Below are 14835 nucleotides of genomic sequence, written 5' to 3' on the forward strand. Positions count from 1 at the left end.
AATAAACGATCAGATGAATAATAATCTATAAACCATGTCAGTTGTGGGGTACAGGAAAGTTTTTCCCCAAACTTTTATTGCACTGATCAGAAAGCTGCTTTGTTAACAAGAAATTCAAAAGAAATCTGATCTTTTCTCTGGAAAGCTGCTGTATTCCTAATCTTGCTTCAATTGTGTATTATCTTAATTATCTCACATAAATGTACCAGACATGAAAACTAACAAATCCAATCTAAAGAAAAAGTTCATGGTATTTTTTACTATTCTGTGCTGCACTTATATCCCCAAGCTGCTGAAACAATTTACATCACTGTATGTAGCAAAGTATGAAGATGCCTGTGCTATCAGTTCTTGTAAGGAACTTGTCCATTCCAAGCACCAACTCTTTTCCATTTAAGAGCAAAAGTCTACCTCACATACGAATAATAATATACTGCAGATAGATAAAAACACATGTGACTACATCTTCCTAGTATTTAGCCTGACTCTTGCCATTGGTTTCATTTACTTAATAAGGTCCAAGCCCTTTAAAAATGTCTAAAAACTTTTACTACAGTCTAATATATTTCTTTACCTTTCTCCTTATAAAGTTTTATCAGGATATTTCTAAGCCCAGCAGTGTTATTCACCCACTCAATGATGCCACATTCATCATTTAATGGAATCACTGCGTAGGTGCGGATGTGGAGCTCTCGCCTACGGGACTCTGCATCTTTTCTTAAGCACTGTTCACAAAAGGAAAATGAGATTAACACATAACATATAGGATCAAAATGGATCTCTAGCATTCACATTCTGTCTATAACTACTTTCCAATCACACGGTCTAGAATTTACAAATCTAAGCTTCACAGTCTGCAGTAGGTCAAATGAAAGCAAAATGTGCATCTGTTCACTAAAGTAAATTAAATAAATGAGGATTTTGCAATAAAATAGTCAAACTGCAGTATTTGAAATAAATTTTTTAGTGTTTCAGAGACACTGTCATTTATTTTAACCTCACAGAAGATATGGTAGCTTAACCTTAAGCACACTGCTGAAAAGCAGAATAAAACTAAAATAAGAGGTATGGCAACACCTTAGTATAAAAAGATTAATTTACCTATGTTTTATAAAATATATTAGAAATTACTAAATAAGAAATTTTAAGCATGACAGCAGAAAGTTTGCAGGTATTTATTAATTCTAAATAACCTGTCCTGTCTATTTTTGCTAGAATAAACAATTGTTTGGGCAGAATAATGTTATTTGTTATTCTTTTCAGAAGTCTGTAAGAAGTCACACAATATCAATTGCTACTGGTTTTTGCTGAAATACGATATTTTGTACCAGTTTCCTTTTCTTACAGTGAGCTTTATCTCAAGCTAAATTGGCTTTTTCTGTTAGATAACTCAGTGTTCTGTCCTGGTCAAAAAGTATAATGCACCTGACTGTCTCATTCATCAAACCTTATTAATAAGGGAGTTGAATTCCATGAGTCGACAGTCTTTTCTCAGATCATCTTTTGGCTTGCACATCATAATGTAAGATTTCCCATCTGAACCTTTCAAGGTGATCTTTTTTGGCTTTTGAAGTGAGGCAAGAATTTCCACCTAAAGAAAAATGAAGGTTGTCACTAACATCTGTATCAGATTATCCAAAATAAAGTGTGTGATTGTAATAAACCACTGCAACCAATCATGTTAGCACTTGCATGGTGCTGCAGCACATCAACCTCAGACCAAAACTTTATCTGAGTGCAAGGGGCCACAACTGCCTCAGGCTGCTGTGACAGAGGCCACTCAGCTCCCACAGAAGTAATTATGGAATTTCCTACTCTTTCCTCCCATTTCTAGAGAGCCGACATGTATTTGCAGCTATGTTTGTTCAAGATTAAGTGAAAAAGCAGGTGCCAACCGGAGCCTTACCGCATCATCAAAGCCTGCAATGTAGGCCCAGCAGCCAGGAAAAGGGTCATGGTTAGCATGGGTGCCAGGAATTGAAGGAAGAGTTGGTATCATTACAGATTGTAAGGGAATAAGGATTTCACTGAATGTGGGCTCCTCTACTAATCTTTTCAGTGTTTTGAAATGGATATTCATGCTTAATGTTGAGCTGTTTCCATCAACCTTGAAAAAAACAATGATCAAAGTTAGAAATAGCATTTAAAGTTAACAAACACTTAAAATAATACTGCCCTTTCACATTAATTAATAAATAGACTAGAATAATAAATGCTGATTGTAATAAGAAAAACAGCAAGCTACATTTCAAATTAAATAATCAAGAAGTAAACGTATCTGGCTGTTATGACAGACTTATTTTTCACTTTGAATATAAATATAGAATAATGAAATAGTTCATTTAGTTCTACCTTGATCACGCTAATTTGTTCATAAAAGCACAATCACCCTATTTTTACAGTAAAACTCTGAAAATTAATGGGCACGAATGATATGCGAAAGTACAAAACAGTGTAAATCCTATGTACTGTAAACAAGCCATTATGTACTGAAATATTTTACAGTGTGCTCAATTTAAATCTTTGACAATTTAGTGCAGTTTCTGCTAAACTGCACTAATATTATGAATTAATAACTAATATTGATATATAATAATTATTAACAGAATAAATTCTCGCTACTATAATTAATATTATGAATTGGCTAATGAAAGGAATCAGAAGCAGCTTTTGCATGACATTCTTGCATAATCCTACAACATGCATGAATTTGTTTATTTCTGTAAGTACTGGTTTGTTGCAGAGTTCCAACAGCTTGTCCGTAAGGCGTGTGGCATCCCCAATAAATTTTCCTAAAGATTCCTTCATGTGGATAGCTCTGTTTAGAATTTCCTTACATCTATTGACACGCATAGGGTAAGAGGACTGAAAAAAAAGAAAAGTTAAAATTTATTAAACAGTGAGTTGAAGAATTGTCCCCAGTAATTAATATTCTTTCTTCTGCTTATTGCTTATCATATTTAATATCCGGAGAAGGATGTGCTTCAATTGAACAGCTGAAGTGGTGCTGTTGGTGGGTGTGTGGGCGTTAATTCTGAAACCATTCTCAGGACATATAGACCAATATTCAAGTCTATATTTGTGTATCCTGAATGTTATTTCACCAGCCTGAAGAAATAGTATGCACCACGCTTCCCAGTCTGCTTTGGAATGACCTTACTGCCAAGCAGTTAGTTGTACATCTACCTATGATTACAGGACTGAAAGTACTAAAACACAATTAGTAAATAAAACAAAATCTGTTGGCTATAACTACACAATTAATCAGCTATTTCTTATTCAAATTTCCTTTCCTAATACACCATACAACTCTGGATGCATATTAGCATTCCAATTTGGAACATTTAAACAGTAATATCTGAATTAAGACTGCAAAAAATAATTTGCAGTGATAGCATAAATATCCTCTTCTCCAACACTTTATCATAACAAATGAAACTCTCATATCCTTCTTACCAGCTTAGAGTAAAATAGGCTGTATTTACATTTCTGAGAAAAACAGTTTTGTAAACTTAAAAAAGGTGTAGCTGAACATATCAAGGTACCTTGGACACAGCAGTCATCATCCACATTGCTTGCTGTGGATAGGCTAAAAACACTTTAGCAACAATCACCATCAGGACTGCAAAGACTTCATCATGGGAATGGCAGATTCGGGAGATAAGCTGAGAAAAGGCTGTCAGGAACTGGTAAGGTGCCAGGTGGTTCGTGTGCTCTGTAATCACCTTGTTTATTTTAGCCAGATCATTTTTCATTTGTACACGTTCTAAACGACCTGCTGTAAAATGAAAAGAAAAGACCATGTTCCTGGTTCTCCCCACTGGAAAGAGAAAGCCATTTAAATCGAGGGTGTAGAGTAATATTTTGTTGGCAATTTCATTAGCCAAAAAAAAAAATTGAAGACAACAAAAAGCTCCTACTGTAAACTTCTTTTTAAAACAGCATACAGTGATCGAATACATATGCTATTTAACTAAGCAGAATATCAGGAAATTAAATCTCCTTACACTCTTAGAATTACTTCTCTAAAATGATCCAATGGCATAGAACACTCCATGTATTTGCCTGATAAAAGGATTCCAGTGTTCTTTAGTGGAGAGGAAATAAACAACGTCTTTCCATGGGATGAAATTAGCACATCTCCTATCTCCACCCCTTCCCCTGAGGACCCAGCTTGATTGTCACATCAGTACCTCAGAGTGCAGGATCTGGTGTGCCTGCAGCCAAACACAGTTGACCTGAGTGTGTAGAATGACGACAAGACCAAGGAGCACATCTGTCTGCTTCACTCCAGACCCGCAAGCAATGTTTGAAATTTTCATTTTTACTGAAATCTCCCACCCAAAGCGCATCTGTGGTGTTAGTTTCACACGCCTTCATGCTGCTGCCTACAAAATTTTTTCTACCACCTTCATTTCAGTAAAATGAGGCAGGAAATTTCAGTAAAATTCTTTCAAAGACTGGAAACAAATTGAAAAAAAGCCCTCAAGCCTAACAGTTTACTGTAGCAAGTGCAAACAAAACTACCACTCATCACTCATGAGGGACCTTAAAAGTGGTGACCAGGGGCATACAAGGATTTTCCCCGTATCTATTTAATGACTGCAGTTACCCAAGGAACAATGCTGTCTCATTATATACTTGAAAAAATTCTGGAGGATTTAATTAAAATAATTAATACTCTCCTGCATGTTAACATCCTGTATTTTACAAGGATAGTAGTACTTTCTTGTTTCCATATAACATCAGGCAATAAATCTAAACAAAGAACTGTAAATACACGTCACTGCTCTTTCAATCATCTGTTCAAAAGAATGACATGGGACCTGTGTACTGGGTGGGAAAAAATGTTCTACCTTTATCACATTCATATGCTTTTGCTCCAAAGTCCAGCCATAAAGACAGCATTCTTGGCATTGACTGATAGATGAATTGGTTTCCGTACTGTAGAGACCTGTGATTACATGTTTAAATCAAAGTGTGCTAATGATATATATTAGAAGTGATACAAATTTTATATTCTTACTTGTTTAATACTCCATTCTAACTTTAAAAATTTATGTCAGCATTTTAAAGCATCTGCAACAACCAAAAAATATACAAAGGGTTTGTTTTTATTACTCAAAACCACTGATGAAATAATTAACTGGCTGACAAAAGACAGACAGTTGCTTATTCAGAAGTAAAATTAATTAGGTATGAAAACAAAAAGGAAGCATGCAGTATTTTATCTTACAATACTGCATAAAAATTTGAGTCAGTCTGAATTGATGAAAGGAAATATATTCCTACAGAAATGTTTTTTCTCAGTGTAACTGTCATAATTTTATAGAAACGAAGCAAAGTTCCCCTCTAACCTCCCAAAGTGATGAACAATGTATCTAATCAGATCTCCTTGTTTTTCCATCTTGTTGTCAGTTACCATCGGCATTAGTTTATCATAATATTTTGCAAGATAAAAATGTCCATCTTCCCATTCTGGCAAGAAAACAGTAACATCCTGCAACAAAATCAAAATGAGATAATTACTTTTGAGAGGATGCTAACTTAAAATATTCTCAAGAAACAAGAATTTTGTACTAGTTACGTTTCTGCAGAGTACATGCAGTAAAAAGTATTAATTATTAACACTGTAACTCAAAAATTCTAATTTTGCCTCAAGATAATTGCCTCTACAAACTAGAAGTCTGTTTTCAAAATACCTTTTGGTTTGGAGACAGACAATTGAAGACAGAATGATATGGGATTCCTGAACTAGGAAAGATCATACTTTCATTAAAATCAGGTTCCTGATCCTAATAACTCAGTGTTGAGTTTCTTAGAGCTTTTTGAAAAGTGAAACAGCATGATGTTAGCAGTTGGACTCAATGACCTGTCTGACCTTAATGAATCTATGATTCCATATTTTTCACATTTCTGTTTTCCTTCTAAACCCTGATATTTAAAAGAAAAACAAAAAAATGGCATGACATGTATTAGAAAAGAAATAATTGGTGAGAGGCACATCCCCTCTTTAATAACACTGGCTTCTTTCCTGTGCCAATACTTAGATAGTACTGAGTGTTGTTGTTCTCATAAAATCTGCTGAAATTTCATTTGTTTACATTATTTCAACCTTCATTTGATTTGATACATATACATTTTTTCTCTAAGTGAATGTTACAGAAGTGTGTTATTAAATAAGACAGCAGTAACTATTAACAGTATCAAATGCCAAAACCTGGACAGCAGACATGCTGCTTTTAAGGAAGCATAAACATCTGCATCTCCTACTGTTTTAGGAGGCAATATTAATCAATGCCAAAACGTATTTCACAGGCATCACAAGATGAAGCATGCAGTGCTGTATTGTTCAAGAAGAACATACCATTTGTCCCTTTTCCCAGTTCTTCAGAGACTGGAAGCATATTTAAATCCCTTACACAGAGAGAGAAGTAACACTGAAGAGCAGTACAATGTATCACCAAGTCAATTCTGTGTATTTGGAGTAGTCCACATTTTAGTGAGGAATTCTAATCTGTGCAAGCATGAGAACAAAGCCATGCTTCTGTAACTTTTTCTTTTAAAAGAATTATATGAACTGTAGACTTCCCTGTGCTGATGTGTTACATTAAAGTTGGTTAAGACAGCTAAACCTTTACAAGAACTGCTTCCCTCCTACACATCGATGCACTATTTAATCCCATTTATGTTATACTTGGTCGACATCATCAGGAGCAGAACGAAAGCTTACTTAAGAAATACATTAATATTCAAAGCTCCTGCCTTGTTAACAGCAGTATTCCAGATTACCTTATACTTTTTCATGACTGCATTGCTTTCAAAGTTAGCAGTTTCTTCCATAAATCTGCCCACTAGCAGCATTGCCCGACCATGGATGAGCTGATTTTTGCTATTGCAGGCTGCTTTATTTTCAGGGAAACATAACTCAACCCCCTTCTGGAGAACAATTAGTGCTTCATGAACCTCACCCTAAGGGAAAGACAGAAAACATTTTATATAAATGGATGACATATGTTTAAGTAACATTTCATAAACTCTAAATATGAAAGATGCAAAACTTCCCTCTTACAGTTGTTATTAAGGCAAAGCTATGTCCCCAAACGTGTTCTAGGCCATTCTAGCTGTGGTAACTGAGTATTACTAACATCAAATGCTTCTATTTCCTTGTTATCTCAGCATTCTTGTGCCTTTAGGTGTACCACAACAATTGCCCTCGTGTTTGCTGCCTACTGCTGTTAGTTAAAAGGAAACAAATTAAGGAGAGGCGTATTATTAAGATAATTTGTATTTGCCTGGGCTCCTTTGACAGTGGCAGGTAATCCACCAGTTTTATACAAAGGTGCCAGGAAGGTCAAAGGGTACAAAACAGGCCTGACCAGCAGCTGGAGAATCAGCTGCAATGTGTTGACAGTCCCAAATGACACATATTCTTTTTATATATGCTGACTGTGTGCCATTTTTTTCTTGAAGAAAACTAAAAATATTTCCTTCTTGCATGTAAGAAATGAAATTCCAGTTTTGTTTTCCTTACCTTGGACCAGAGCCACTTTGCTCTTTCTACATAAAGTTCTGAGAGGGTTGATTCCCCAGCATTCAGCAGAGCATTATAGGCAGTCTGGTGATGCCCAGCTTTCCTTGCAACTCTGGCACTCTGGAGCCAACACTGACCAACAAGCTCACTGTAATCCTGCCTGCAGGGACATTTGGGGAAAAAATGAAACATTTCTATTTTGAGCGCTACTTTAAAATCTGAAGTAAATATCACAGTGTATTGAAACACAAGTTGAATTTCTCAGCAAGTTATATTTTACATAACAATAATTTAAAACTATTTTAATACATTTCTTTCACCTTTTTTTTCCATTTAGGCCTAGAAACAAATACACTTTCTCCCTGTTTCTTGCTTCTCTTTCTTTTAGACAGTAGATACATAATATTGGATGACTACTTTTGTGTACAACAAACTCCCAGAGTTTTATCTTCTCTCTTCTAACACATCCACGGAAACCCAGAGTATTACTGAGAATACAACATACACAAGAAGCAGTCCTATCCTCACCTTTTATTGAGACTAAGCAAAGCCCTTCTCAGTGCTAAAATGGGTTCTTTTGCTCTGTAGGAGTTTTGGGTCATTTCAATACGGGCACACCAGTTCAGGGAATCTCTACTGTGGTCAGCATCTGGTTGATGAAACATTGGCCCAATACTGTGTTCCAGCTCACACAGCATATGCAACCTATGTTAGCAAAAGAAAAGGCAAAAAAATTGGTGACGATTGCTGTTTGAGATACATGCGAATTTTACAAAGTTTCTGCAATTTTCTTTCTAAAAGCTGGCTCTGTAAATAATGCCACCCAGTAGGATTTATGCTAAAAGCAAAAATGCAGCAAAAGCAAGCACACCAAATCAAGGATTTATAAACTGATTAGTTATTTCCTCGATATTCCTTTGCCAAGCTGCTGAAAAGAGAGACAATGTAGATCACTCAGAGAGAAGTCAGTGTTTAGCAAGAGTATTTCTATCCACTAGTTACTTCAACCATTCTTCAGAAAGTCTGACATTTCAACAAATCCAATTTTAAAAGCAATGTACTTTTACTTGAAGTGAAGTTCTTCCATTTATTTTAAAACACCATTACTGTTAATAACTGTCATTGTAAAGATGGAAAGCTGAGTGGTTATAAACGCCCTAGTTGTCACTGGCAGAGCCCAGATCTGTGGGTACATCTGACAGAGAAAAAATGACTGTTGAAAGGCTTCCAAGTAGCCTGGATCAATGGCTAAAGGAAAGTGCTTTGAAACACTTCTTTCTCAATACCCAAACTTCATTTCCCAAACAACACTTCAGAAATTACCAACAGGAGATAGAATTAAGAAGTAAGTAAAACACACACTTCAGCTGGCTTCAGCCAGTATCTTGCCATGAGGATGCATTTACAGTGCAGAAGTATTAAGTCCTTTTATTCAAAAAGGCTACTCACTTTTTAGTCTACTAGTGCCAAATTAAAAGTTAATTAACAAAGAAAAGTAGAACTACTGAAAGGGATGGGGTTTAATTCTTACTGCTCTTTCTTGATAAAAAAGGGAGTGCTTTTCAGCCTCCATACAGAACAAAAGAAATGCTCTTAAGTTAATGGAGTTACTGGCCTATTTGCACTACTTCAAGCATGGAATTAACTTGCTGCTTTTTATTACCTGACATTTACATTATCTTGCTAGCTGATTTTGAAAGACTGTACCACATCATTTTAATGTGAACATTTTCTATGGAGGATAAATATAAAATCCTAATTAATCAAAGGTTTTCAGTTGAATGAATATTTTAAAAAAAGGTGACAAAAATGCACATCACATCAGTACCATTTACTGTAGAAGTGTAAAATTCTTGCTGCTGCATACTTGATTGTGTGATTGCTGAATTTAAGAATAGTGCCATGAAAATGAGAAACCTGATAATGTGTTCATATCCTCGCTGATAGGAGCCTCTTTCAAAGCTTGCTGCTGAAAGGGGCACAATCTGTTCTGCTCGGACCACCTTGAGCGTCTCGTAAAAAGCTGCTTCATTCTTCTTCTTGGCTGATAACAGTAAATGTCCCAGTCTCACACTCCAAGTAGTGGACTTCACATCTTTGGGGAGAAAAAGAAAACTCTGCTTCTTCAAGCAGCTTAACCTGAACATGCTAATTTGTCTAAACATACTACTGGGAAAAGAACTTTCTCAGAACAGAGTAATTGCATGTTAATAGCACTGTATAATTCAACTCCACAATCCATCCAGCCAAACAGCCCCAAAAGATACATTCACTCCAGACTTCTGCTCAAATATTATCCAGGTTACAATCAAATATAGTTACAACATTCACTCCAGACTTCTGCTCAAATATTATCCAGGTTACAATCAAATATAGTTACAAAATCCAGAATACAGAACTAACCTTCCAACCAGTAAAATCCAAGACAAATGACAATATCTGCCACTTGATTCAAGATGATTAAACCAAAACATAAAATTGTTAAGAATTGCAATGAAGTATTAATGCTTTTATGTAATGGTAACTTACCTGAAGCCAAATAATTTTCCAGTAAATCCCATTGTGACAGTTTCCAGGCTGCTTCCACTCTGTAAGTGTTCAATTCAGAAATCCATTCAGACCTATTAAAAGAAAAAAAAAAAAGGCACTAAAATATTGTGCTGTCTCCTCTCAATATGTTAATCCTACATTATATTAGCAAATGTTCTTTATATAAAACTTCTCTTACTTGAAAAGAGGCAAGATAAGCTTGCTTCTAAAGAAAGTCAGTAAAACCAAAGGACATGCACTGACAACAGAGAAGCTTCATATTATTCAAATGAACTGTGTATTAGATGCTTACACTACCTGTTTGCAAGCACTCCATTGACCTGAGTTATTACAGTAGATAACTGGCCAAGGCCTAACATGGACTTCACTACACCATGATAGTGAATAATCTAGAAAGAGGAAAAAAAAAAACCAACAAATGAAAACCCCACATACACATTAATGAAATTCATGGCAATCTGAAGGAAGAAATGTGCCCATTTGGGTGCTTTTTAGAATACAAATAGGCATAACTAATTGCACCACAAGCTAAATGAACATTCAAAAAATCCAGTAAGAGATCTGTTTCAGTTCATAAACCACTCTCAACAGCAGTAATGATTTAGCAACTGACAAAATAAGCACATAGATTCCTACTTTACTTAAAATATTCTGAAGAAGTTTTTTTGTCTTAGTTGTCTGTGAGCTAAAAAGATTTAAAATAATAATTATATTTATATGAAAAGAAAAAAAAAAACTTTTTATTTACTTGATCAGGTTCCAGTTGGATAGCCCTATCATAGCAGGCCGTTGCATCTCTTAACAAGCCAATACTTTCATGTTCAAGGATTTGCTCTTTGAGAGACGGCTCTGCTTTGCGGATGGCGCTCACCCCGGCCACTCCGTCTGGCTCGTGCATGGCAGCATACAACTTCTGCATTCAGACAGAGTTGGACACGGCATTAAAAACAGGAAGTTATTTCATAGATAACATGCAGAATCGCAGAACTTCTTGAACAGGAAGTACACACTGCTCTGTAGGACTCAATGGCAGTAAATTTTCATGGAAGATGTCAGTTCTGCCAGGCTCCTCTTAAAGTTGAGCCCTACTTCTGCTTAGTGTACAGTAATATTCATGATCTCATACTATTGATGGGGTATCACATGAAGTTACCTGAAACCATCCTTATAAAAAGCAAAATAAATATCTTATTTTTATATGATAGCATAAAGATGATTACTTTTGGTGAAAAAACAACATGATATTTCAAATTTGAAAAAACTTTGTAAAGGAAAACCATCAACCACAGGAAACCACAAAAAGGATCATCCCACAAGTTAAAACACTGCTTGAAAATAAATTCTATAATCTGCAACAACTTTAGCACTGGCTCTTTTTCTACTTTAGAATAAGCCACTTGGAATTTTTTCAAATGTACTTTGGCTTTTTTTGTTGTTGTTATTATAGTTGGCTGTATTTTCTGGCAAAAGGCACAGAGCCAACTTCAAAGCAATAACTGTTATACGATCAACAAACCCACATTTAATTATTTTCAGGAATTTACAATCTTTTATTATACAATAGAAAGCTATTCATTCCTTTTCATATAAAAAACATGCCAAGCAAGAGAAAGTACTAAATATTGCTGAAACACAGACGACCAAACACTTGTATTCAATAAGTGCCCAAATAAATCTTTTCTTCTTCCCATCAAAAAGAAGAATTTGACCAAGCTTTATTCATCATACACATTTTCATCTTATAATACAAAAACTAAAAAGAACTTCAGAACCTGAAGAAATCCAAGATGTTCCTGAATATTTTGTTTCTTCTCTGTTATAAATGATTCAAAGTGCATCACAGCCCTCGTGTAAGCCTTGGAACGAAAGGAGGCCACAGCCAGTGTATCCTGGGGAATGAGGTCTAGAAAACGTGTCACATTTTGATATTCTCCATAATCCTCACTTGATGCTGTTGAAAAAAAGACATATTAAAAGGCCTGTCAATTGAGGTTTCATTTGTAAGAATTACCTTATGCATCAAAATTCAATTAACTCATTTAACAATTTAGTGAGATAACTGTACTAATTAAAGAACATGGTCTTCTCTTCTACCAACAATAATTCATTTAAAACAATTCTAGTGAACTTTCTACATCTTGCAAGACAGCACAGAATATTACATATTGTATATAATTCTATATATGTAATATAATAATATATTCAGTTAAACTGAATGTTTAGAAAACTGTCAAGAAATTAACATTTCATTGTTCAAGTTTTATATCTCTAGCTCTCGCAACAGGCATTCAGAACAATCCATTTGGGGTGGAAGAAGTGGAAATCACAATATGATGTAAAGAAATCATAGAAGAGATTACAAGTTATACTAATACAGCATTTGTAAAAAGTCATAATGTGAAGCTGCAAACATAAATAAAATACTTCTTTAAATAATGGTAACGCCATTTTAAATAAAATAAGCATCCCTCACTTTTTAGATCACTTCTGTCTTTGCTAGACTTGCCAGCACTTTTCTCAGCAATGAGTGTTTGAAATTTATGTCTTGCCCACTGGGTGAGGTGATCCAGCATGGAGAACACTGTCTGTGTGCTCAGCTGGCTCAGGTCAGAGGCGCTGTCCTCAAGCCTCCTGCTGCACTGCTCATCGTGTTTCAGCACAGCCATAATCTCCATGTAAACCTACACAAAGGTAAAAGACACAAGTGGCATACCCACAGCAAAACAGTAGGAAACAGCAAGTAACATAAAATCAAACGGAAATACTGATCTTTTAAGTGTGTATTGTAATAATTTGGAGATTATTTTCATGACCTTGCTGTCCCACAATCTCAAAAGGAAGAAATGGCAAACCAAGCAGCAGCTGTTGTCAAGGGATTCTGTACAGGGACAAAGTCTTGAGGTTTCAAGACACCAAAAATGCTACTGCACCTCTTCTACAAATACAATACATCAAGATTTGATAAGAATAAAGTTGTCTACTGGTTACAAGATTACAGATCTACTATTTTGTCTCTGTTTAAATAAATGGCGTAACAAAATATCTATTTCTGTTTGTTTTAGTCCACAAAATATGAGTTAACATAAATAACAGATGCTTATTGTGGATGTACTTGCTCACAGAAGAAAATCATCACACGCCTCTACACACCCACAATATTTAAACACAGATATTTTAGCTGTGAAATTTCAAATTAATGGAACGTAAGTTAAGAATTTTCAGTATCTTCTAACTGCTTTTTTTCACCCAGGACATGCTTACTAAGAGTCCTTGCAAACTTGCATCTCTCTGTGCATACATGTGCTGCTCCCAGTAAAAATGGCAGCACTTGGGCACATGCACTGACAGCTCAAGCAAACTGAAGGAAAACAGGATGACTTCTCCCCCACTCCTGCTTTGCCACAACACATCTACAAATCCTGCTCCACATGAATCTGGCATGTGAATAGTTTATCCACTGAAACAGTAATTGTAATCAAAGGAGAAGAAAAAATTATGAGTCTGAATTCTTGGAATTATACAAGTTCAATTTACTGGCTGTTTTTGTTGCACTCTTCCTCTTTGTACCACTCCAGCTGTTGATGTTACTGTAGTCATAATTAACTACATAATATCTCATCCTAGTTCCAACTGATGGAAATCAGCAGAAAAGCTGTTCCAACACAAACTTGTATAAGTATATTCAAAACCCTGTCAGAAAATTTATATTATTAATACACAAAAAGGAGTTTTACCAGAACAATTTATTCGTGTAGGCCTACAGAGCTGAGCAGCTCTCATGTGAACAGCTCCTGAGCATTCCTGTGAAAAACACTACCATCTTATACACTCACCTCTTGTTGATCCTCTTGACTGCATCCCAACAAAACATAGACAAGGATGTGTGGAAGTAGATAAATTGTCACTTTATAGTCATTTTTCATCATAATACTGCAGCAATCAAAGACTTTTCTGGCAAGATCATGTCGCACCTATAGAAAAATATTATTTCCAGGAAAAGCGTCATTACAAAAGTGCAAATACATGAACAACCAATAGATTTCCTTTTGTTGATGAACACAAATTCTAGTCCATCAAATAATTTTAAGAAATCTGTCTTCTAGAGAAGGTTCATCTGACTTAAATCTGCAACAGGGATACCAGATGGCAGCTGCTATTACACCTAATAACCGCTGAAAGCACAAAAGATAGGTAAGCCCTGCTTACATTTCCACTTCTACATGTGTTTTACATCACTGTGAACTTGCACTGGCCACAGAAAAAAACCTTAAGACTGAGAGTCTACCACTACATTTAGCCTTTCTTCTACCCTTAAAAAAGCCCGCAGAAAGTAGGATATTATGAAGACACTCTGTCTGAAAGAGGACAGTGTAGTTACTGAGCTATTGTAATTCAATTCACTTCTAACACTGGCTGAGTTGGAAGTGACATTTTGGTGGGTCACTTAGATATAGGAAAGGAAAAAGAAAATACAAGTAATTTTTATGTGCTGGGACTATGGACAGGGAAATCTTTCCAAAACTGAGAAGGTAAATCCAGAAGCATTTCAGATACTTTTCACAAGCATTTGTCAGTGCCCTCAGTTTCACAAGAGTGTCAGGAAAAAGGCAGGTTTCCTTGATTTTTAGCTTTGACACTGCCTGTGAAGACTTGCCAGGAATCAGTGCTGGGAAGGGGGGTGCAGTACCGTGCTGAAAAAGCAGCAAAGTCCTGAAAGAGGCCTGTCGTTAACAGACATATTCTCCATCCAT

At 35.7% G+C, this 14835-nt stretch overlaps 1 protein-coding gene across 1 annotated transcript in view; it reads right to left on the minus strand.

Moving 5' to 3' along the window:
* Positions 1-14835, minus strand: part of ATR (ATR serine/threonine kinase) — a 39453-nt gene that overhangs the window by 4686 nt on the left and 19932 nt on the right. Inside the window, exons 26-42 of the mRNA XM_066193262.1 lie at positions 13918-14055; positions 12558-12765; positions 11857-12035; positions 10833-10997; positions 10382-10473; positions 10064-10155; positions 9452-9629; positions 8063-8239; positions 7535-7694; positions 6793-6972; positions 5358-5500; positions 4857-4954; positions 3546-3778; positions 2731-2865; positions 1907-2107; positions 1448-1591; positions 575-725 (exon numbers count right to left, since the gene is read on the minus strand). Of these exons, the coding sequence (XP_066049359.1) occupies positions 575-725; positions 1448-1591; positions 1907-2107; positions 2731-2865; positions 3546-3778; positions 4857-4954; positions 5358-5500; positions 6793-6972; positions 7535-7694; positions 8063-8239; positions 9452-9629; positions 10064-10155; positions 10382-10473; positions 10833-10997; positions 11857-12035; positions 12558-12765; positions 13918-14055 (2674 nt within the window). The remainder of the gene's footprint in view (positions 1-574; positions 726-1447; positions 1592-1906; positions 2108-2730; positions 2866-3545; positions 3779-4856; positions 4955-5357; positions 5501-6792; positions 6973-7534; positions 7695-8062; positions 8240-9451; positions 9630-10063; positions 10156-10381; positions 10474-10832; positions 10998-11856; positions 12036-12557; positions 12766-13917; positions 14056-14835) is intronic.

Source organism: Chamaea fasciata, unplaced genomic scaffold (assembly GCF_029207755.1).
Source record: "Chamaea fasciata isolate MVZ Bird 193981 ecotype frontalis unplaced genomic scaffold, bChaFas1.0.hap1 SCAF_11, whole genome shotgun sequence".
Classification (NCBI taxonomy): Eukaryota; Metazoa; Chordata; class Aves; order Passeriformes; family Sylviidae; genus Chamaea; species Chamaea fasciata.